At 40.5% G+C, this 24,851-nt stretch overlaps 2 protein-coding genes across 6 annotated transcripts; both read right to left on the reverse strand.

Moving 5' to 3' along the window:
* Positions 1-1,022: 1,022 nt before the first annotated feature.
* Positions 1,023-19,915, reverse strand: LOC129724069 (lysophosphatidylserine lipase ABHD12). 5 transcript variants are annotated; one of them, XM_055678674.1, is made up of 7 exons: positions 19,782-19,915; positions 18,109-18,660; positions 3,114-3,232; positions 2,870-3,048; positions 1,870-2,418; positions 1,647-1,808; positions 1,023-1,587 (listed from the first exon to the last, which is right to left on the reverse strand). In XM_055678674.1, the coding sequence occupies exons 2-7, from the start codon at positions 18,141-18,143 to the stop codon at positions 1,423-1,425; spliced, it is 1,209 nt and encodes a 402-aa protein (XP_055534649.1). In that variant the 5' UTR covers positions 18,144-18,660; positions 19,782-19,915; the 3' UTR covers positions 1,023-1,422. The 5 variants fall into 5 exon arrangements, with proteins under 5 accessions (XP_055534649.1, XP_055534648.1, XP_055534647.1 ...); XM_055678673.1 differs by lacking the exon at positions 19,782-19,915 and having other exon boundaries at positions 1,023-1,286; positions 1,376-1,587; positions 17,371-18,226; XM_055678672.1 differs by lacking the exon at positions 19,782-19,915 and having other exon boundaries at positions 1,023-1,295; positions 1,376-1,587; positions 17,371-18,226.
* A 350-nt stretch (positions 19,916-20,265) lies between these two features.
* Positions 20,266-20,978, reverse strand: LOC129722856 (cytochrome b-c1 complex subunit 7). Its single transcript, XM_055676659.1, has 3 exons — positions 20,824-20,978; positions 20,658-20,705; positions 20,266-20,601 (listed from the first exon to the last, which is right to left on the reverse strand). Exons 1-3 carry the CDS (start codon positions 20,858-20,860, stop codon positions 20,354-20,356), a joined length of 333 nt encoding a protein of 110 aa, XP_055532634.1. The 5' UTR covers positions 20,861-20,978; the 3' UTR covers positions 20,266-20,353.
* Between the last annotated feature and the right edge of the window lie 3,873 nt (positions 20,979-24,851).

Genomic DNA, 24,851 nt, shown 5'->3' on the forward strand with positions numbered 1-24,851 from the left:
GATGCAACTAAATCAAAAAGTTCTAAGTGAACGAACAAATGTACCTAAGTATAATCGTTTTAGAGATAATCCAAGAAAACATTTAGAATCTATGAAATATGTATATCTCACAATAGATCTACGATTCTGGTCGCAGTGAGGAAGTCCATACAGGATAAAATATGTACTGCTTATGGTCACTAATTCTTCGTTGCTACTGAGAGGCTCTTTTGAATTGTTTTAAACAGAAAAAAACGTCACTTTTGACTAAATGAAATGTGATATTAGAACGAACTACCCCGTTGTTTCAAGAGGTTGTTGCCGAAGATCATTACTTGCGAAACCAACATTATCACAGATTGGTTCAAAACTGAGAATTCGAAACAATTTTACCAAAGATTTTCTTTAGTAAAATTCAATGAAAATTATTTAATTATCAGTAGGACAGTTAAAACCTTTAGACAAATGTTTTTTTTCGTGTTTGGCTCGAAAATTTTTCCTGTCCAATAGTGTTCTAGATGGTAATTCTCACTTTAATCTGTGGCAGGTCAGCACACTTTTCTGTAAATTATTAACACAACTTGTTGGTTTCAAGTTCTTTAGTTTTTCTTTTTAATTATTTCTGACGGTGGTATAATTTTTTGCAGTATTATGCCTAATATGCACAAAATTTTCGTCAGCTACAGAGAGAAATATTTAAATTGCGACACGAATTATAACACGAAATTGGAAAGCGTGGCCTACTATGAAACAGTCATGTAATTAATTTTCATGGGAATGACATGCTTGACATGACATGATGACATTGTGCTGTTGTTTAAAATGTCGTTTGAAAAAGACTAAGTCAACATCTTTTATCTTAATTTCATGATTAAAGTTATAATCTGAGAAATATTCTACCAACATTGCTTACAGCAGTGGTTCTCGTTATTAAATCCACAATTTACAGAACCACACACCGAGATGGAAAAAGAAAACGCTAATTCTCGGAGGAAAAATGGGAGCACTTCAAAACGGTCATTCGCAGTTTCACCACCACATCATGTATCACGTATATTTTTTATTGCCTCCGACGAACGGGTTTTCATGTTAAAACGAAACCATTGAAAAACGCCGGCGAAAAATCTATCTAAAACGTTTACACTCTATCAAGTCTGAGCTACAGGGATTGTTAACATTCTATAACTACTTAGACTACAGTTGCTTTCACTCAATGTTTGAATTTAATTCATATTCCTGTACAACGTTATTAAACGTTCTTATTCCGTATAAGAGAGAGAAAGGGGGAAAAATGTCCACGAATGTGACTGCAAAATCTATCAATTCAGTTGAATTCAATCTAGTCTTGTTATTCTACGTTATCTCCTAAACAGAAGAACAATAGGTTGGCACTTACCTCCACTCCCACCATCGATCCGTCGAGTTTTTGGTAGCCCCATCCACCTAGTAGCTTTCATCCCGATAGGTGCGGAAAAATCTAACCACTATTTCCGGCAAATTTGGCGCTCGACAGATGTACCGATGACCGTAATGGCTGGTCTTCTCGAACCGATGAAACTCGATTGGACCCCAGGCTTTGCCGCGTGTATCCAGTGCGACACGGTATAGCTGAAAGAAGAAATTTAGTTTAGTGTTTTTTGTTTTGAAAGCGGGCCCTAGAGTAGTACCTTATAGCCTAATTTGAAGGGAACAACGTTATCATCTTCGGCATGCAGAATCAGCACAGGTTGTCGAAATTCCGAAATGTGGTGATCCGACTCGAACCGTAGCTGATTTTCGTACATCGGACTGGTGATCATAAAATCGAACCACGGCAGATGTCGGTAGAGCTGAAATATTAGGGCAATCCGTTAAGCAATCCTTTGTTTTGAACTTTCATTTGAGGTATACTTTTGAAAATGGATGAGCGCATATCTCCTCGCGGATGTTATTGAACGGGCTTTCCAGCACTAGCGCCTTCGGCCCTGGCAGATTCATATCAGTCAGCAGCGAAAGTAGGTGCGTTGCCACTCCGGTTCCTAGTGAGTGACCCCACAGATAGACGGGACTGTTGCTGACGCTGGTTATATACTGATAGACAGCGAGAGCATCATACACGATACCTCGCTCGGTTGGGGAAATGTTGGTCGAATCACCGTACCCACGGTAGTCCAGCGTTATCACATGGTAGTTAAGGCTGCGCAGCATCTTGTACAGCTCGACACGATGCGAGGCACCCCGTGAAGCCGTATTGCCGTGCAGGTACAGCACGATATCGTTACTGGATGCCTTGAGGGTTTGCTCGAACAGCTCCTTCTGGGTTGCTTCGTCGTTGAGGTTCAGATTGGCACGATGTAGAATGTTTTCAATCTCCCGGTACTTTGCGGCGCTCTGCTGCCTCGACAGGGCGTCCGCTTTGTCCCTCACCTCTTCTGGAGCCGTCATGTTGGATAGAGTTGCCTGGAAGTTCAAAAGATAATATAGTGAATGCTCGCTCTAGCTATTATCGTAAATTATTCTGATAGCCAGACACGCGATGGAATTATTGTAACGATTGTTGCATAATGGTTACTCTTGATAACACACTAAGCACTTAAAGCTAATTCCAGCTGGATTCGATGTACGACAATGTGTTTCAATGATAGTTTTCAAAGCATCAACTAAATATTGAGGGATTTCACGCAAACTCGTCTGTAGAGTGACATCAGATTTACTGTTTTCGTTTGTTTGCCTCAAAACTCACTGAAATTTGAGAGGACGCTGCCGGCGGCTTGGTGAACTGACATGAAATCCCTCTGTACATAATTTTAAAACAATCAACAAGATATTACAGCATTACCGCACAATATGCGCTCCGCGTGTAATCGACCCGACCCGAACTGCTGACACGAACGCATCGCACATCACTTACCTCGTCAATTTGCAATTCTTTCCCGAACCGGCGCACCAGATCGTTTGGTAGCACGTGCCACACCGCAATGTCAACATCGAAATCTTCCTCCTGGTCCCGGTAGGTGACGTAGAAGTTTCGCGTCGCATAGAGGCCACTTTTTTCCGGACGCTTCAAGTCCAAGTTGGGTGGATAGGTAACTGCAAAAGATCGAGCTTCCGTTAGGCCTAGACTAGCGCTCGTAATCGATCAAGCCGATGCTTACTGAATGTGAGAAACAAAATTCCTTTCTGCAGTGCGTATGAATATTTGAATATCAACGGCAGCACCACGAAGATGACCACAAACACCAGGATACAGATTTTACATGTCGCAAGGCATATTCTGAAATGAGAGCAAGCAAATAAAAATAATGCTAAACCAGTGATTACGTAAATTCAAGGAAAAATAAATGCGTTTCTGGCACTGACGTTTTGCGCATCGCAAAGTAGGGCATTCTCCTGTTCGAACATAGACGGTACAATCCAGATTATCCGTCAAAGACCGCCCGATCGGAAAAGCGCAAGATGCACAGTATTTGAACTTGACCCTCCGACGAATTGCCGAGAATGTCGCCTAGCGAGTGCTGATCTTGATCGATAGTTTACACGAATTTGTCGCAGCAGTGTTGTCTCTTTCTCCTAATTGCACCGAAAACACGAGAGTTCGTAGCCTGCCACAGCCAGGGACAGTTGCACTAATGTCGTCCCGGTGAATTAACACACTCGAGTAGATCTACCGTGCAGGACGGTTGTTAGTCAGTCAGTGGGTCGACCCAGACCAGAAGAGAAGAAGATATTCGTTCACATGCAGCGTTTCGCAAATATAGATTTTACACACTGTACATAGTTTGATTGCTTGTGGTGGAAATGTGCCCGACAGTGCTAGTGCCCCAGCGTGGACGCCACTCTTGAAATGTTTATTTTCTTTTTTAATCTGTTCGCGGCATTTTCACTGTTGCGTTTCAGGACAAATATTGTATGTTTACTTTTTGGAAGCAGGGAAGTTATTTATTTAGAAACAAACTTCAAGGTTTAGTGCAAAAAAGCCCCTCGTCAATCTGCACACTTTTTTCTCATTGCAATACCAGCTTGGATGTCTTGGGTCCTATTCATATCAGAACTGTGTATTTGACTTATTACCAGGTGTTTTTTCGCACTATATGTAGATATAGTCTTGTAATTCCGAACTATAACTCTAACTAATCTATCAGCGAAGTTAGATAATCAATTAAAAAACTCAAAACAGAAGATGCTAATTTTGAAGTCTGAAAAAGACAGCAAGTCTAGTTTACACTTCAAATGTTTGGAAGAGCAAAAATATGACTCCGAAACTAATTTTAAATGAGCTGTGAACGCCAATATAATTAAAGTTAAGCTTGAAATTTCTAAGAAACGTTCCTGGAAATCGGTGGCAGTTCATTTCTATTGATCTATGCAAAAGTTCTTTGATGCCTTTTGAAGTGAGCATGCCGCAAGGAAGTAATCTAGATCCGCTTCTCTTCTTTTTTATGCTATGTAAATGATTTGTACAGGCTCCGGTTGACAGATATCCCACGCCTATTTGCAGACGATAATGCTCTTTTTTATCCGCATCGTGATGTTGGATTTATAGTACGGCACATGAATAGTGATTAGAAATCTCTGGAGTGTTTTTCGAAAGTAACTTACTCTCACTTAATCCTTCAACAGCATGAAAACGTTAGGCTAAATTCATATGTAATTGAGGAAGTTGTATCATTTAAATACCCCAAGGTTGATCTTGGACCTAACACTTTGTTGATTTGAACATATCAAGCATATCGACAAGTAAGATTCTTCACTGTGCACTGCGAGAACCACAAAAAAATTACTTTGCCCATATTCATTCGTGCTTCAACTATCTGATCCTCGCCTGGGGTCGGGCTTGCAAATCCTCCTCATAAAAACTTCGAATACTTGGAGTGATGCTTGAAAGTTATTTTTAAAAAAGAATTGTTATTTCCTTGGAACTCTACTCCGATGATTCTCACAATATTTTTTTCCATACATGGCCTTTGCAATCTGCAAACTAACATGTTTATCATCCTCTATCCCTTTCCGACCGGACCCATATAATTGCGTAGGTAGAAGGCGACTTAAACAAAACCATCCCTCTCGCTTTTTGAACGTCCTATTCATTGTTTTATTGCTCTCAACACTAGGGTCAACATCGCAGCTGTAACGAAAAATAAAAAACCGGATCCGTCATTTTTCACCTACACAATTGTGTGGGTTCGGTCGGAAAGGGCTATAGCAAAATTTTCCACCATTTAATTCAGTGACTTCCTACTGCCCTCATTTATACTATCAAAAAGCAAATAATTTGCGATTCCTCAGAGAACACGCAATGTTGAGTCAAAACAGAATCTCAATTATTGATTCTAAAACATTCATTCTGTTTTACGAACTAATTTCTAGTTTTGCAACGACTTTTTACCCGTCAATATTCACGTTCATTAAGACAGACAGTGTATGCAGCTGGGAAAGTGAAAAATAAGCAGACTGAAAAATATGATACAGACTTGGAAAAAGATGCCGCATCCAGACGGGGCTTGAATTCTGGAACAGTACCACCGCCCAGTTTTGTTTTATCCTACTAATGTCGTTTTCGTTTTCGCGGTGTAGGTACACTTTTTCCGGGCTATACTTTGCAGCTTCAAATAAAACATTTTCAGTGTCGTTGCATTGGTATGCGTAATAATGGGATAGCTGTCAATTCGTTTTGTTGTGGTCATTATCGCATTCGTCATTTTGTCTCGTTTCCATTTCATATGTCCATCTCGCAAATGTGCTGAAAAAAATTTACCTGACACTTTACCACGTGTAACGAGAACCAAAACAAACCAGTTTTGACACATACGTGTGAATGTGTTGGTAACTTCCTACAGCACACTCTGCTTTTTTTCGGGTCTCGTCAGGGACAGAAAAAGGGTAGTCAGAGACAGAAAAAAGGTAGTCCGAAAAGTCAAATAAAACATTAACGGTGTCAAAAGTGTCGTTTGAGTGTAGTGTAAAACGAAAACGACATAAACTACTGGGACGGTGGTACTGTTCCAGAATCGATCTTCGTATCACCTTCCACTGCCGCCTATTCTATTGCTCACCCCTATCAACTTCACAAACTGCTGTGCAGGCTTTTTGAGATTAAAAGGAATGTCTCATCACACGCAGAAGAGTCAGCTGTTGCTTATAAGTTGCTGTTGCTCTAAGCCTATGTCGTGCCTGCAGACGCGGCACAACAACGCACTCCCAACAATATTAGAGCATATACATAACCGTAAAATAGTTTCAAATTCAAACTGAAAATTTTCTCAAATCTTCATAAAATGAAAATAAAATTTGTAATGGCCCTAATTTCGCTAATATACGTTTCTGAAGGCTTAAGCTATATCAGTTGGAACATGTTTCTGAAATCCAAATCCTAGTCAGATAATTCCATGCAAGCTTTAAAAAAGATTCTCAAGACAAAACGTGTCTAGAAACCAGAAAGGCAGATTCTGAAGGTCAGTGATTTTAAATTTATGTTTGAAATAGCTGAAAATACTATACCAGAGAAAAAGAATGCTAACAAATTAGGTTTAAAGTAGATGAGAAGCATCTTTGGAGTTAAGGTAACCAACTCTTCAATAACTTAAAATGCTTGAATTATTTAAAATATTTCTGAATAACCAAAATAAATTGTGTGGAAGGAAAAACGGCCACATTACAACAAAAGACACGACAAAGTGATTCTTTTGCACGACAACGCTCAACCACATATTGCTATCGTCATCAAAACGTATCTGGAAACAATGAATTGGGAGGTCTTACATCACACTGCTCCAACCCATTATCACCTTTGATTTATGACGCAGGATCTGGCTAACCAACGTTTCCATTCTTTCGAAGAGATCGAAATTGGGGTGTATTTATATATAGCGTTAAAAACGAGCAGTTTCTCCGACTCAGAATTTATATGCTACTTCAAAAACTGGACAAAGATGTGTAGCGTTGCACAATATTTTCATAATTATGAAAAAAATGGCGGTGAATATTAAAAATAATTTTTTTGATTTTTTTCAAATTTCATCTAACAAAATATTTGTCTTAATGAATAACTAACACAAAGTTAATAAACGACCACAAAATCTATCAACGAACACGAAGTCTGTCTTCTGTCTGTCCGTGTCTGTCTGGCCGACATCTAGCGTATTGATTCAAACTGACCATATTGCACATTGCGTTGGGGCAGGCTCAGCAGGGAGTGTCGAGATTCAGGAGGAGGCAAGGGTTACGAATGAGGAACTCATCGTGATCGCCAACTCTCTAAAGGTGAGCAAGGCACCGGGACCGGATGGTATCCCTTGTAACGGCCCCCACGCGTCCCGTAGATGCCTACAGGGTTCCGTCACATTAGATGACATAGTTAGAACCCCGAAAAGAGGCCGGTTTCCTACCGCAGCTGTGCGCGAAAGTAGGTCAGAGCTTGCTTACTGTTGAAGCCAAGTCTTCCGCTTGGCTTGGGTGACGAAAACCGACACCCGTAAGCAAATTATATTAAAACAAACCAAAGTCCGAGGTTGGCTACTTGATGGATCGGTAACTCATCGACGCGCGAGAAGTGAGTTACCGAAAATGTTTGTAAACAAGGTAGAGTGACGAGCGCACGGCGCCCCACTCTAAAATAGAGACAGGCCGAGAAAAGGCCATTAGGGTAATAAGGATAGGTGGTGATTTCGCGAGGGGAGATTGTCTCTCGCGAAATACACTCTAGGGGTAGCTGTAAGTTATCATGTAAGACTCAATTTAATCGCGAATTATAAGAGATTCCGTACGGTCCGTACCGTACGTACAGGAATTGCGTCGGTTGATCTCGAAAAATATCACAATTACTGGTACACCCTAACCTGGCAATCAGGCTGGCGATAAAAACGGCCCCCGGGCTGTTTCGAGTAGTCATGCAGAGGCGCCTGGATGACTGCCTCTTTCCGAATAGGTGGAAGCGGCAGAAATTGGTCCTACTGCCGAAGGCTGGGAAACCACCAGGTGACCCATCGACATATAGGCCTATCTGCCTGCTAGACACGGCGGACAAGGTACTTGAGAGGATTATCCTCAACAGACTGGTGAGGTACACAGAGGGTGTGAACGGTTTGGCAAGCAACCAGTTCGGCTTCCGGAAGGGCAGGTCCACGCTGGATGCTATCGTCTCCGTCACCAAGACGGCGGAGATAGCGCTCCAGCGCAAGAGAAGGGGAATACGCTATTGCGCAATCGTCACGCTCGACGTGAAGAATGCGTTCAATAGCGCCAGTTGGGACTCCATAGCGCTCGCGCTTAGGAGCATCCATGTACCGGTGTCGCTGTACAAGATTCTGGAAAACTACTTCCAGCATCGAGTACTGGTTTACAACACAGAGGAGGGTCAGAAGTGCGTTCCAATCACCGCAGGGGTTCCGCAAGGTTCCATCCTGGGTCCGGTGTTGTGGAACGTCATGTATAACGGGGTGTTGAAACTAAAGTTTCCTGTAGGGGTTGTGATCGTCGGCTTTGCAGACGACATAACGCTAGAGGTTTACGGCGAGTCGATCGAAGAGGTCGAGTTGACGGCTGCGCACTGCATAGGCATTCGCAAGGTCGAGGATTGGATGCGCTCCAGGAAACTGGAGCTCGCGCACTATAAGACGGAGGTCACGGTTGTTAACAACCGTAAATCGGAGCAACAGGCGGTGGTCAGAGTCGGTGACTGCACCATCACCTCAAAGCGTTCGTTGAAGCTCTTGGGGGTTATGGTCGACGACAAGCTCACGTTCGGGAGCCACGTCGACTATGCCTGTAAGAGGGCCTCATTGGCTATTGCAGCACTATCTCGTATGATGTCCAATAGCTCAGCGGTTTATGGCAACAAGCGAAGACTTCTTGCCAGTGTGGTTTCGTCCATACTTAAGTATGGTGGGCCAGTGTGGTCCAGAGCGTTAGGTACTAACAGTTACCGTGGTAAACTGGAAAGTACCTACAGGGTCATGTGTCTGAGAGTTGCGAGTGCGTATCGTACGGTGTCATACGATGCAATCTGTGTCTTGTCCGGCATGATGCCTATCAGCATCGCCATCAAGGAGGACAGAGAGTGCTTCGACCAACGTGACACAAGGGGCATACGAGGTACCAGAAGGTTATCTCGAAGCTCCGCTGGCAGCGAGAATGGTCCAACTCCATAAAGGGCAGATGGACGCACCGACTTATACCGAAGATATCCGGCTGGATCGGGAGACGACATGGTGAAGTGTACTTCCACCTGACACAAATCCTGTCAGGCCATGGTTGTTTCAGGCAATATCTGCACAGGTTCGGACACGCGGGGTCTCCCATGTGTCCCGAGTGCGTGGAGGGGAGGAGACTGCTGAGCATGTCTTCTTCGTATGCCCCCGTTTCGTAAGAGCGAGGAGCGACATGATGGCTGTGAGCGGGCTTGGCACTACTCCGGACAATTTAGTCCGGAGGATGGCGACGACCCGGACATCTGGAACGCGGTTTGTGCGGCCGCCTCTCAGATTGTCCTGGAGCTGCAACGGGTGTGGCGGGTCAACCACCAACACGCCAGCGGTAGCTAACTACCAGTCTCCAGGTAGTTAGCTAGAAGGTTATAAAAGTAAAGAGGATGCATCACGCACAAAAGCCACTTTCCGACGTTATACTTAACCGTCGTTCCGGAAAACCAGGGCTGGAGACTGGAGTGGTTTTAGTGGGTCGGGACAGAAATCAGTAGGTGTCTGGGGGAGTGTAACTACCCCAGCATCTCTCCCCTAGTCTCATCCCCACACCCTGAGTTCTCTTCTCAGGTGTTTGTTTGCAGATTTCCCCGCCACCTTTAAAAAAAAAGCTCAGCAGGGATATGGGTCTGAGAGATCGTTAGGGGGCATATATGTCCAGGTGATCGAGAATTTCTGGAGCAACGATTTCGCCTAGAAGCACTTTACCTATCGATAACGCTTAAGCTTCAAAACGTCTTTGTTCTAGGGTTTGCATTCCTAAGAGCCGACAGCGTTCAGCGTAGGCTGGCAGATGTGTGGGGTCGCGCCAGGAAAGGAATCTCAGGGCGTATCGTACAAATTTCCGCTGCACAGATTCAATTCTAGTAATCCAGGAGTTGTAGAATGGACACCATACAACGGAGCAGAATTCCAAGATGGATCGCACCAAAGAATAGTATAGCGATCTAAGGCAAAACGGATCGCGGAACTCGTTGGCTATCTTGAACATAAACCCGAGTTGTCGATGGGCTTTAGATTTGTTTTCTTTGTAGTGCAGTTTGAAAGAGAGCATAGTTTCCAGAATAACTCCAAGATCTCGAATTTGTATCACTTTAGATAAAGGCTGACTCGACTGCTTACAGAAAGAAGGTTGGGCATGGACTGAAAACATCCACTAGTAGCTGAAGCTTAACACAATCCGTAGTATTCTTCACAACTTCGAAAAGTTTGACGTCATCAGCGTACAATTTACGGCGACCATCCGGAAGTAGCAGAGAAATATCGTTGATGAATAACATAAAGAGTAGCGGTCCAAGATTGCTGTCTTGCGGTACTACTGAGTCCCTATCTCCATACATAGTGTTCGACTTATCAAATAGGATGCAAACCATCGCACGAGGCAAGATGATACTCACAATCTTTCGATTTTTGCTAAAAGTATTCTATGGTCTACTCAATCAAATACTGCTTTCAGATCAGTGTATACTGCTTCTATTTGGGCACGGTTACTCATGCAGGCAATACGATGAAAATTCAACTAAATTAGTAGTTATTGATCGTTTCGGATAGAAACCATGTTGATCCGATGAGATGTATTGTTTGCAGCTGGCGAAAAGAGCGTCGGTGATGATAGTTCCCATTATGTTGGAACATGCACAGAGAGAGATGTGATGCCTCTGTAGTTGTTCACGTCACGTCTATCACCTTTCTTAAACACGGGAAACATGATGGAAAACTTCCAACTAGAAGGAAACACACGTTGCTGAAGAGATAAACTGAACAGCTGGCATAAAGGATGAATTAGAACAGCGGCACATCGTTTCAGAACACACGATGCAGTTCCATCCTGGCCAGCAGGGAAAGATAATTTTAGTTTATCCATGGCATCAATAACGTGACGATTTGTAATAAAAGTAGATTGAAATCGATAACATCTCTCGGGAGATCACTCAGAGCAGCATCAACCTGAGCATCGGAAGCAGTATGCTCATGAAAATTGCGTTGAAAACTACGGGAAAATATAGTGCATTTATCAGTCCTGCCAAGAAAATTACCGAAAAACATATTCAATGGTAAGCCATCTTCTTTACGCTTGGTATTCAAGAACGACTAAAATAATCGCGGATTACATCTAAGGTTGCCCTGAATCCTGAAGGAGTATAGTTTGTAGAGGTAGCGGTTATATTTTCTATAGAGATTACTGATTCGGTTGAATTGTTGCTTAGAAATTAAACATCGTGCTCGACAGTAATCTGAGAAGCCTCTTGAGCTGACGAAAGCGAGGATTAGATCGTTTTTATATTGGTCTCCGTGAAGGAACAATATGATCGATGGCTGAATCGATCATGGGTGGAGGTGGAGAGCATTCCAAAGATTCCCAATCGGTGTGAGAGAAAGCAACGCTTAAGGACTCAATGTCAGCTCTGTGAAATTTGTGCACCCAATATATCTGAAGTAGCTTGGCCAAAAAAAGGAACCTAAACATCAAGTAGTGTGGGATTTGACCCACTTAAAACCCTCCAGTCTCCAGCTCATAATACTCCCCGGGACGACTGCTAGGTATCGCTTCAGGAAACGGCTTTATGCTCTGTGCAACCTTCTCTATGGCGCCTCCTGACCAATCCGGATACCACCACACACTGTTTCCAATGCTGCAAAAACGTGATCGAAATTATTTTGACCCAAAAAATAGGTTTTAGAGCCATAGTGCCTTCAGGAAAGTTGATCCATTAATTATTCTTCATTTTATAGAAGTTGAAATGTTGTGATTATTCCACTTAACAAAGTGAAGCGAATTTTCCTTTTTTCGTTTTTGCAAATAAAATTTCACTTTTGTGGAGTTTTCTACTGATTGCCACTAAAAATCTTTTTTTTTTCATATAACATTTAGTAGTGATTTTCTACAATTTTTAAATGTTCTACATTGTTGTTTGTAGTCACAAAACAAACAATTTTATCTAAGAAAGTTTATTTTTATCTCTTATGTTTCATTGGTTATTGACGATATTTATTGGAACAATGCACTAATTTACCAACAGATATCTGCAAATATCTGCAGACCAAACTATTTCTATATTTAAGCACAAGTAAAGCATTATTTAATACAGATATAGGCATTTGTCTCTCGCTGTCTCCTGTGCAGATATTTGTAAATAAATAAGTGCATTATTTTCATAAAAATCTTCAAACACTAAATAAACTTAAGAGATAAAAATAAACTTTCGTCGGTGAACTTGTGTGTTTTATTATATTCAACAGCATTGTAGAACTGTAAAAATTTATATTAAAAAAATGATTTTAAGGGGCATAGAGAAAACTACGCAATAGTTCATATAAAGTAGCAGATACAAGTATAGTGTCTTCGACAAAATTGTTTCTTACAAAATGTGCTTAAACTTTACTAAGCAAAGTGGATTATTATACGCAAAAATGAGAAAAATAGAACTCATTTCACACATTTAGGTAGATTAATCACAAAATTCTAGCTTCTACAAAATGGAGACTAATCAATAGAACAACTTTACTGAAGACACCATGACTCCAAAACCATTATTTTTTGAGTTAAGAGTAATTAGTGTAAATTAGCGCATTATTCTAGTAAAAATCGTCAACAACCAAAAATATATGTGAGATGAAACAAACATTCTTCGGAGATATTGTTTGTTTCGTTGTAGCAAATAATTTTCTAAAACATTCAAATTGTAGAAAATCACCATTATAAGTAACATAGCAAAAAGAGATTTTTAGTAGTGATCTAAAGAAAATTCCACAAAAGTCCATTTAATTAGATAGATAGAAGTATGATGTCTTCCACAAAGTTGTTGCTTTTAAAATTTGCTACAACTTTGCTGAACAAAGTGGATTGTTATATTCCAAAATGAGAAAAGTAAGAATCGTTTCGCACTGTTGAGTGGATTAATCACGGAATTGCAACTTCTATAACATGGAGAATAATTAATGGAACATGGAACATGGAAGACGTTACGGCTTTAAAATCAATGTTTTTGGGTCAAAATAATTTCGATCACGTTTTTGCAGCTTTGGAAACGGTGCACCGTAATAAGTCGGTCGTCCATCTACCCTTCTCGGAATTAGACCCTTCCTGCTGCCATCTGATCAGCGAGAATGATCTTCTGGTACCTCGTATACCCCTTGTGTCACGTTGGTCGAAGCATTTTACGTACTCCCTAATGGCTGTGCTAATAGGCATCATGCCGGACAGAACGCAGATGGCATCGTATGACACTGTACGAAACGCACTCGCAACCCTCAGGCACATGAGCCTGTAGGTACTTTCCAGTTTACCACGATAACTGTTAGTACCTAGCGATTTGGACCACACTGAACCATGGGTTCATTCTCAGGCTCCACATTACGTACCCTTTCTTCAATCTGAATTCTACAGTACCCCTGTTGACTTTTTTTCTAACAAAAATAAGTCCCTATTATAATTAAAGTGGTATGAGTAACGTATGAAAGTTCTCTCCAGGAAATTGTAATTAGGCGATATTGATAGAATGGACTCGGTATAGTAGAGCAGTAAGCTTGAAATGGGAAAGTAAAACTTACACACACAAGCACGGATATGAATGATAAGCGTATCACTTACTTCAATAGTGATTCTGCCAATAATATGAAGTGCGAAGTACAGAAAACACCTGGGCAATATTACAATAGATCTAATCTCTGGTCGCAGTGATGAGTCTACAGAGAAAAAAATGAACGAAACCACGCTGGCAAGAAGTTTATACTTGCTGCCATTCACCGCTGAGCTATTCAAATCACTTGAGATAGTGCTGCAATAGCCATTGACGTGACTCTCAAATGTGAGCTTATCGTCAGCCATAACCCCCAAGATCTTTAAAGATCGCTTTGAGGTAATGGTGTAGTCTCCGATTCTGACCACCGCCTGTTGCTCTGGTTTGCGATAATTCATAACCGTGACTTCCGTTTTATGATGCGCTAACTTTTCAGTCTTCAGCATTTAGTCTACGACCTTGCATTTACATTGCGCGGCCGTCAACTCGACCTCCTCAATCGACTCGCAGTAAACCTCTAGCGTTATGTCGTCTGCAAAGCCGCCGTCACAACTCCTACAGCAAACTTGTGTTTCAACACCCCGTCATACATGACACCGGTCGCAGGATAGAGCTTTGCGGAACTCCTGCGGTAAATGGAACGTATTTCTGACCCTCCTCCGTGTTGTAAACAAGTCCTTGATTCTAGAAGTAAGTTTCCAGAATCTTGTACAGCAACACTGGTACATTGATGCTCCTGAGCGCAAGTGCTATGAAGTCCCAACTAGCACTATTGAACGCATTCTTCACATCAAGCGTGATGATTGCGCAATAGCGTATGCCCCTTCTCTTGTGCTGGAGTGCACCCTCCACCGTCTTGGTAACGGAGAGGGTAGCATTCAGCGTGGACCTGTTCTTTCGGAAACCGAACTGTTTACTTGCCAGACCGTTTACACCCTCCGTGTAGCTCACCAGTCTGTTGAGAATAATCCTCTCGAGCACCTTGCCGGCAGCGTCCAGCAAGAAGATAAGCCTGTATGCCGATAGTAAGACCAATCTCTGCCGCTTCCACCTCTCCGGGAAGAGTCAGTCATCCAGGCACCTCTGCATGTGTCTGAGGTACTGGAACGTCGGACGTGGGACTCGACTGCCGGAGGCCAAGGACTGGGCTCGTAGCGCGGAAAGAGTCCCTCGATGATACGCTCCCTCTCTGCTTGCCTTAATCGCACTCTTTAGCGCCGATCTATCAGAACCGAATGCTGCGCGGCGCTCAACCCTTTGTTCGTCTGTTCGCGCCCGCTACATCCTCCATCTTGCACGGAGGCACGCACTGCGAAGGTCCGCTACCGCGTCAGTCCACCAGTAAACCGGTAAACTGTGTTGCTTTAGGAAAGGCAACAGACGTTTTTTTCAGGCACTTCTGCGCTTAAATTTTCTGGTTAAAGATATTGCTCTTCAAACCACAGTAACAGATGGCCTGCCACACGAGATATTTATTCGCAAACATCTACAGTTTATTGTGTTTGATAATCACCTTTCTTCTCACAGTTGCCTTATAATATTCCAATCCAGAAAGCTGGTTAAAGTCTGCCTTGCCGTTTTACCATCCTGTACCACGTAATCAAACTTATCAGCATCTTCATGTACAACTTTCGCGATCGTTGCCTGGCCGACTTGTTTTACTCATCGTCACGATTTGAATCATCACCTTTCTGTAAGACGACAGTCCGGTCAGAGTCAGAGTTTCTTAGCTCGATTCACAGTTGTAGACGACACTCCCAGCTTGCTTGCGACATATGGGACGGAAAGGTTAGGATTCCTCTTGAAACTGCTGGCCTTCGTTTTTGTGGTCTTCGGTTTTCGATTTCCCCCATCCTGTCTTCCTGGCAGTCGACAAACGTTCTCCAAACACTAGTATTACGTTGGTGACGGTTGATTTGGCCACATTCAACAATTTTGCCAACTTGGTATGCAACTTTGCGTACTTTGGGTTTTCGCGATGCGCTAACAAAATTTTGATGCGTTGCTCCTCTTGCTTCGACGTCATTTTCACAACTGAAGACTAAATGTCAAAATCAAACACACACATTTTAGAAATGAGGAGTGTTCAGGTTTTTTTTTTTTTATACACGATATTTTATCTATTTTTTGACCGTAACACCCATTATAACCTGCCGCTTTTTATTACCTAAACTATGTTAGCATATTTGTACACTTGGAAAAACTCGATCGGCCCTCTCAGCATCCATGATTCATGACCGTGAAGGACAACCGGGAGGATCAGCCTGCCGTGAGATGACACTGTGACGTAAATCCATTTGATCAGTTTTTCAATATGGCCCTAAAACCAACGGCTAACATGTTACTTTTGCATTGAAATAGTGCCTATACCACTTTATTTTCTTGATTTTATCCAACGTAAGTAACAACGAAAAGGGAGATACCAAAAAATCTTTGAACAACGAATAAATTGACATGAGAAACCTATATTCAAAGCTTTAGGACAGGCTCAAATTGGTATAAAAAAACGACCTTAAGAAATATCTCGGTTTAAGGCGGGTTCAGGTTTCACAATTTCGGATTCGAGTCGGGTTCGGGTTCACAAAAATAAGATTTTCGGGTCCGGCGAGGTTGGGTTTAATCGAAAAAGCAAATGTTTCGCGTTCGGGCTCGAAAAACATCAAACCTGACCATTGGAATTCGAGTCACTGAAAAACGTTTGAAAAGCTCAACAAATGACAATTTTGAAGGCAAAATATGATTTATAAAACTAAAAATAAATGGTTCTAAAATAACTAACACAAAATAAAAAATGCTGAAAAAGATAAAAAAAGATCAATACCAATTTGAACGTAAAATTGATAAAAAAGAAGGCCAGAAGTGGTCAAAACATAAAAGTATTCAAAATGTTGTTTGAATTTCCCAAAAACAATTTCTTAGAGCTAGAAACAACCAAACAGAAATGATTAGAGCTGCAACATAAAGATCATAAAAAAATAAGTTTAAAATGGATGAAAAATGGCCTTAAAGGCCAGAACAGCTTAAGCAAAAATTTAACTGTCATACAAAAATATTCTTAAGACCAGGAAAAATTCTAAATTATTCCAATTTGTGCTTCTGAATACATATAAATATAAATACGAGTAAAGAAAATTTCAAACGTTTTTATTGGCCTGAAAAAAGGACCCAAAAATGAAAAATGGGTTTGAAGGCCAAAACGAAAGTTAACCTAAACTGAGCTTGAAAGAACACAAAAAAAGTTTAATGGATGCCACAAAAATAATCTTTAATTAGACTTGAGATCACTAAAAGATCTGATGAACGGCAAAGCGAAGCCCAGAGGCTTCGATCTATTTTTCTGAAACCGCTACAAATTCGTTAGCGACTCTTATGAAGTCTCCCAGTAGACATTCGAACATACTTTAAAGGCCACAGTAGACAAGAAAGTTTCTTGACGCTATTAAAAGTTGTATTACTATGTGTCAATGTGTCACACTTCTAAATATAAGTAGGGCTGAGAACTTTTCCAGGAACCCATTTTCAAAATGCATAAAGATCTTTCACATTAGCGTAAGACTCCCCCTTGGGGCAAACTAAACAAATCGCCTCAGAGCAAATCGAGTAAACTCACGGAAACTAATTTGTTTACAGAAAGAAACAGAAACAAAGCATACACATTTCGCAAATACCCACACACACACCCTACAGCTACTTACACATCGTTGAACCAGAGCACGACCATAATCCCCGGCAGAATGGCAGTCCGGAAGATGGCATCGATAATAGTATCGATATCAATCCGTACCATGGCGTATGTGTCAGCGATATCACTACTGACTACTGAGTGGTAATTACTGTGCTTCTTTAACCTCAGCAGTAGTGGTTGTTGTTGTACTGTTGCGCTGCTGTTATCGTGATTAATGTGTAAGTAATGCACTTTCACGAAACGAATTCGGCAAATTCGCAAATCGATGCTTTCACTCCACTGACGACTCACACTGACTGACTGCACTTGATCTATTTCGAAAGTCCGCTTTGAGGTTTACTTATTCGTATAACGTATTGAGAGGGCACTTGCTTGACTCGATAACGATGTTTATCACTATATTTAATTTCTTTGTTCGGGTGTTACGTGCCCTTTGATTTAGTTAGCGGAAAAAGAAGCAATCACTCAATCGAATTTTAGGGAAATCAAAACGATTTGTTTAAAAGATTTCTAGAACATGCATCTGGAAAAGCTAGCATATGAATCAAGCTTATGTAAGCGTCTAGCGCCTCTGTTCTGACTCACTGATATTAGAATAATCACAACACAACGCTTAGAACTGTGTTCACACTTTCAGCCTGTGATATGGTTCGATCTTTGTTCAGGTTCTGCGCTGATGACGCACCAGTAATTGTTGCATCCAACTGCAACTTCTTACACAAGCAATAAAAGAACAATAAATATTCACCTCTTCAGTAGTCGCCGTCGAAACGACAAGTACATTCTGAGCGGGTGACCGGGTCGATAGCAAGTAGCGGACTAGTTAATTCCTTCGCTTTAATGTTGTTGAATTCTCTCTTGCTGCCGCTGCTGCGATTAACTGCTCTCCACGAAACACGCTGCTGATACTACCGGTGATGATGATGACGATGATGGCGAGTACGCTCACTCGTAATTGTTGCGCTCTTTCTCTTTGTAGCCCTTGAAAAATAAAACCGGTTCAGCCGGATGATTCGAACGCGATGCGTTGAAATCTCTTCTAGGGCGAGAACTTCAACAGCGCAGCACTCGACCGTATAATTGCCGGGTCAGAACGTGCCAGCATATTATGTTACTGATTCGGAGAAACGTAGTTTGCAAAAGTGCTTGTAGTAGTGCACTTTCGCGCTCGTCCTCAAGCGTGGCACATTTAGCGTTTCCGCGCTGGCTCTAAATTTATTCCCGCGTTGGGCGGTATAACGTCGACAGTGTGATTGAGTAATGATGACAATGACTTTTGCTGTCAATAACCCGTTTTACGCTGGAATTGTGCAAAATGAATTAACTGAGTTCGAACATGGAAAAAGACATGAAAAAGGATGTTTTTTTTGGCTTTTTTCGTCAATGTACTGGAGGAAAATCGGTTGGATGTTTTTTAAAACGTTCCTTTTAATGTACACAGGTGACAATTTTTGTCATCTTTGTCCAATGGTCCAATCTTTGATAACATTTTAAGGTTTTTGAGGGAAACATTTTGTTTTTGAGCTTTCAAACATTCAAACAAACATACAAAATTACTCAATATTTTACCAATCTCACGTTTTCCAGAAAATTAAGGAGGGCATTGCCAACTTTATAGAAGAGTTGGCATGCAATCCCCCATAAGCATTCTTATTCAGAGAAATAGAGAACCGCACTTAATGTCAAAAAGAATAATAAAAACTCGAAATGTATTCGTACACTTGCCAGATGTTACCTTGAACCCAAATTCGGTTTATTCATGATTCGAATATATAATTGGAGCTGGTACATTTTCAAGCTTTCGAATAACGCCCGCACAGATACAGTGACATAGATAAAAAAACAACAACTTATAGAAACTACTGTTGAATCTTATCCTTAAACAATACATGAATACTTGTATTTTTGTCCCAATCATTGCTAGAGCATGATCGAAGCACAATAACTATTTTTTCATCTGATTTTGATCAATTTGGTCACCAAATTTCTGAGACAGAGATTTCTTATAACTATAAAAAAAAACTCATCAACTTGAAATCGAATCGTTTTAATGTTGAACTCACGTGAAACGCTGACTCTTCAGTGTAAATTTATGACAGTAGTCAATAAACCAAGTTCTAAGCAATAATCGGAACGCGTGGAACTAATTTAATTTGAATCGTTAAAACTAAAACAACTCATTTCACATACTTTTTTTGTTTACCGGATTCTGGGGCTGAAAAGTATATGGAATTCTATCTTGTCATGAATTCGTGATCCCAATACAGGCACTTTAATTTTAAGAAACAAATTGATTTTGAGAAAAACCGATTACCTAACCTGCCTGTCAAGATTTTCCAGCTCCCTAATACCGTTCACACAGTTGCAGAAGAAGCAGAAAATAACTAAGAAAAGATTCTTTCACTTCGAAATCGATCTTACCCTGTTTAAGCAGCACTTGGAATCTTGTAATATTTGTCCCAATAATTATTACGGCATTTTTAAAGCACAGCACCGTCTCCTATCCTGTAAACCCAGTCAAAACAAAAACAGCTGCGATCGAACCGAATGTTGACGTTTCTCATTTTTCTCGCAAGTTTCATTCGCTCGTGAGAAAACAGTGCTGCCGTTGTTATATTACTGAGGCAGAGCTACAAATCGCCTCACATCTCTATCAATTCCACCAGTAGAAAGAACTTCTAAATGAATCTTTTTTGGAATACCTATCCTTTTTTGAACAATTTAATTTAAAATAATCAAACAAGTTTGTTTAGCAACAGGATCAAATGACAACTGTAGAGCGATAAACGATGAAAACTTAAAATAGGTTTCAGCCCAGCTGAAACTTGGGAATACAAATGTAAATTTGTTTATCAACAAGCCTCCACACGGAAATTCTCGTCATCATTTCCATTAAGAACAAGCATTTTGTAATCTTACCAATTTTTAATGTATCTCCCTAGTTTTTTATTCTGATCACCTTCCACTCAGCATCCCCCGAGTGACAAGCTTCTTCAATTGTTCGACTCCCACTTGTTAATTTCGTCGCGTTCGCGCTTAACCTCTTCCAGGTACGGTTCCAGATACTTGACATCCTCCTCGTACTTGGTCCACTGTTCCTTCGGCAGGATGGTCTTGGTCATCGAGAGCTGGAGCGCCCGCATGATGCGGTAGTTTCGTTCGTCCTTCAGCTTCTCCGGCAGACGACGGATGGCCTCCTGCACGTCGTCGTCCTCGTACAGGCAATCGTCTCGGTGTAGACCTAAAAAACGGGCTGTGTAAGTAATTTTGTTTCTTTTTTGATGTAAAAGCATCTACCGTATTGGTTGAATCCAGACCAGTTGTAAGCCCACCGTCCGAGAGCAGCTGTAAAGAACGGAATTCTGCATTATGTAATTGGGAAGGTTTTGGTTGGTATTGTATTTCACAATTTTCAAAGAGAAACAAACAGAAACGAGTACCAAGAAGTAAAGATGTTACTTACACATAACTCGGGGACCTTTTCTGGCAACGTAAGACATTTTTAGTGGAAAAATTGGCGTTAAATGTCCAGCTGAATGGAAACAACTCTCACAGGATTGCGAGTAAGAAATTCTCGAGCAAGCAAATGTCAAGTCAAATCGAGCGAGCAGATGACAGTTTGACATAGATATGTAATGATGTTTTTCTTGGTAGACAGGCACAGCAGTAACACAACATTGGTCCCCCGCTGTAAATTTCACGCTGAAAAAATAATTACAGCCGAAATTCGTTGGTTGGAACACGACTGCCACCCAACTAGCGAATCGTGTTCGTTAGTTGGATGAACTGACAACTGGGCAAATTTTTCAAAGGGGAGCGCAGATTGTTTATTTTCTTCCTGCTTTGAAAAGTTTTCTAATTTCATTGCGGTAAAACTACACACTTAACTGCATTATGTTTTCTCCGTAAAGTAAAATACCGAACTATTTGAAAACATTTTCGTTTACTGTTGTTCCGTAACAAAATTACTGAGAAATCGGAAGCCGAATGTGTTTACCGGAATACCGTAAATAAGTTTGCCGAAAAAATCCGTAAAACAGCAAATTTCCGAGTTCAGTAAACTAAAATACCGAATCTCGGAAGCTTGACATCATTTAACCGAGATCTCTTTGAACCAAAAAAGCTCTTACCGAGATTCCGAAAAATAGAACTGTCAAAATAATGAAAGCTTCACTCTCAGCTTTGTTCGTGTTTCACACCTACATTTAATCACCGAATTCGTTTTTTTGTCACCGACTTTTCAACAGCTGAGCGCTCGGTAAAACGTTCGGTAATAAAAACCACTACCGACCGATCAGTAACCAAATTGTTGTTGGTTTCTGTCATTATTACCGACCTAATTTGTGAAAACGGCGAATGCAATTAGTTGCCAAAACCACCGATCAAATCTGTAAGTTGTGTAAGACAGTACCGAAAGATCTGTGATGTTTGTTATTTGTTCACTTTTAATTATTTAAGAAAACCAGAAATATGATGTAACGTAAATTTATATTGATATTTTTATTTAAATATTATTAAAAATTTTAACTATTGAAAACTAAAAAAATCAAAAATCGACGTTCGCCGCACCAAATTTGTACGAGTGAAAATCAATTAAACGTTTTTACTGCTGTGGACTGTGCATTAACTTCATGCCAGTTGTGCTCAGAGTTTCAAAGCCGAGGATCTTCCGGATGTGTCCGTTAACATGGCAGTGTAAACTATTTACGTAGCATGCAACAGATGCTCGGAAGTAGAAGCAAATAATGTGCTGGTTTGATGCCTAAAATATTTACAAATTTTATCATCATATACTTACGAAAAATTTGTTCTATGCGATCATCTTCTTGCTGAAGTTGTTGGAAAACGTCCTTCAATTTTTTTTTTCGCAGGAACTTCAATGTTCAAACGAACCGAGAATGTAACTTGACAACCAGAAGGAGAACAACAAATAGAGAACATTTGACAGCTCTATGGTTGGTCCGTTAGTTTTTTACCAATATTCGGTACAGAGTCTCTGATTCGGTAATAAAAGTTTAATTTACCGAACAGTTCAGCAGAAAGTATAGCAGGATTCAGTGAAATTATTTGCTGAATACAGAAAATATGTAAAGTTATATCAGTTTTACAAACTACTCTGTATTTTCTCAAACTTACCGATCGAAATTGTAATAATAATTACCGAACTTTTATTATCTGATTGAGTGTGTTCGGTTTAGATGTAAAAGGAACAGGTTTCGCAGTTAATCATCATTCCGAAAAAATCTGTAATATTCAGATTAACCTAAAATGTTGAGTAAGTATACAATATTATGTCTCAGATTTTGTTTGTGTTTATTGCAAATATGATACTAAAAGAAAACAATTAATTCTTTCCTTACTCAATTTTGTAGGTTAACGACTCGCTTCGCAGGATGGAAGTTGCAGTGATGGATGTTGTTTTATTTCCAGGAAGCAACACAACTCTCCTGTTTCTACCAATACTGTAATAAGTTGAATCATTTGACAAAATAATTGATAAAATTATACGGATAATTAATCGTTTTCATCATTTCCTGGATTTATCCGAGAAATCGCAAAATGCGTACTTCAGTAAATTTTACCGAAATTTTCGTAAAAATTCGACAGTTGAAATTTCCGAGTCCCGGTTAAATATTACCGAAAATCTCGTTAAAGTTTGACAAGTTGTCAAATAATGATTTTACAGAATCTCGGTATTTACCGAGATCTCAGCTGTTGAAATCTCAGTAACTCATTTTACCGTACTCGGTGATATTATCTAAGTGTGTATGTCAAAGAAAATGAACTACGCTCACCTGTCTTGCTGCTGTAGTAAATATTTTATGTATTTGGTCATTACTTTTTCATACAAAAAATTCAACGAGAAGCCAAATGATAAAGCGTAAGCACATCACTCTACTTCTTGCTTAAAAAATGGAGGATCGCTACGCTGGATATTTCCAGTGAAGGCGCTGAAGAAATGAAAGAACAAACAACCGAACAATAAACCCCTAAATTACACACAAAATGTTGTAAATATATAACATTTACTTTTCAAATTACACGATTGATTGTGCCAGAAGTGTCCAGCCAATAGCGCTGAGAAACAAACTTATCAATGCTGAATGGTTTAAGCGTAATAATTAAACATGTTTACAATTTTTTTTAAACAAAATTATTTTAGTAATTTTTTTCCACTTTTCGGACCCCTGAGATGCATTTGAATGACGTTGAATTCTGACATTAGAGTGCTTTTTAGTTGGATGACAGCCCAACCAGCGAACATCCAACTAACGAACCCCCAACTCACGAACACCCAACGAGCGAATCATCACTGTAGTTGATTTATTTTAATAAAAACTTAAAAAATAATTTATAGCGAAAAGTTAGCAGTCCCCTCAACTGGAAATTAACCATAGCTTAGCAACTGAATATCTCTAAAAATGCCACTTGGAAGTAATCTATACATACCAAATATGCGAAAAAGGTCAAAAATTTGAATGTGTTAAAAATATTATGAATTGTTTAAATGAACAAAAACACAAAACAAAGGAAAACTGAAAAACACAAAACAGAAGGAACATGTCGGAATTATGAGAATGTGTTAATTACATCAAAAAGGTTACAAAGTTAAATATAAATGTTGTGTGTTGAGTCGAGCAGAAATGAGTACTTACAAATCAGTTAGCCCTACACACGTGTTTAAAAAAACAGTATCGATTTTATGTGATTTATCTGCGCTAGCTTTATAGAAATTTATGTTATATATTAAAAAGAACGGCAAATAAGTTATTTATGTACCTGCAGGATAAATTCTAAATTATTCAATCTAATTCACTAACTTTTCCTCTAGGCTAACCTACTCCACTTTCTAATCTGACGTCATCTCAAAACCAAAGAGATAAGCTGATTCCTCGATAAGCGATCACGGCATTAGCCGTTTATTAACGGCAAGCAAAGTTGCCAGTTCCTTCGCTTGCTTGGTAACACGTTTTCTAGATCGCAAAATTCTACTCTCGAGGACCCCAAGCGCTCTCTTCCCACGTCCATGACTCATGTCCGTAGAATGCCACCGGAAAATAAGCGTATAGTACGGCGCCAATTCAGTGAGGTTCTGCAGGCTGCGGAACATGAGCTGGTTACGAAATTCGTTAAAAGTCTCGTTCGCTGCCACAATCCGTCTCTTCACACGTTACGAGTGTACTAACTCTGTTGGCCGACGGACCATTTACCGTTGTAATGCCGACCAAATCAGAGATGTCCAGCTTCTTCTGTCTTAGGCAGCATCTTCTTCCACCATGCACATCCACCGAGTGCCAGTCCACAGAAGCCTGTTCCGCTGTATTATCTTCACTATACACTGTTCGTTCGCTAACTGGGCTGAGGGCCTAGCACAGTTATCGAATGTCGCCCGCTAACTGGGCTGACATTTCAAATGTCGTCAAATACCGAGGGGGATTTCGATGTAATGGCGCTAGGCAAAACTCCCTCAGCGAAAATTGGAAAATGTTT

This window comes from Wyeomyia smithii, chromosome 2, assembly GCF_029784165.1.
Source record: "Wyeomyia smithii strain HCP4-BCI-WySm-NY-G18 chromosome 2, ASM2978416v1, whole genome shotgun sequence".
NCBI classification, from domain to species: Eukaryota; Metazoa; Arthropoda; class Insecta; order Diptera; family Culicidae; genus Wyeomyia; species Wyeomyia smithii.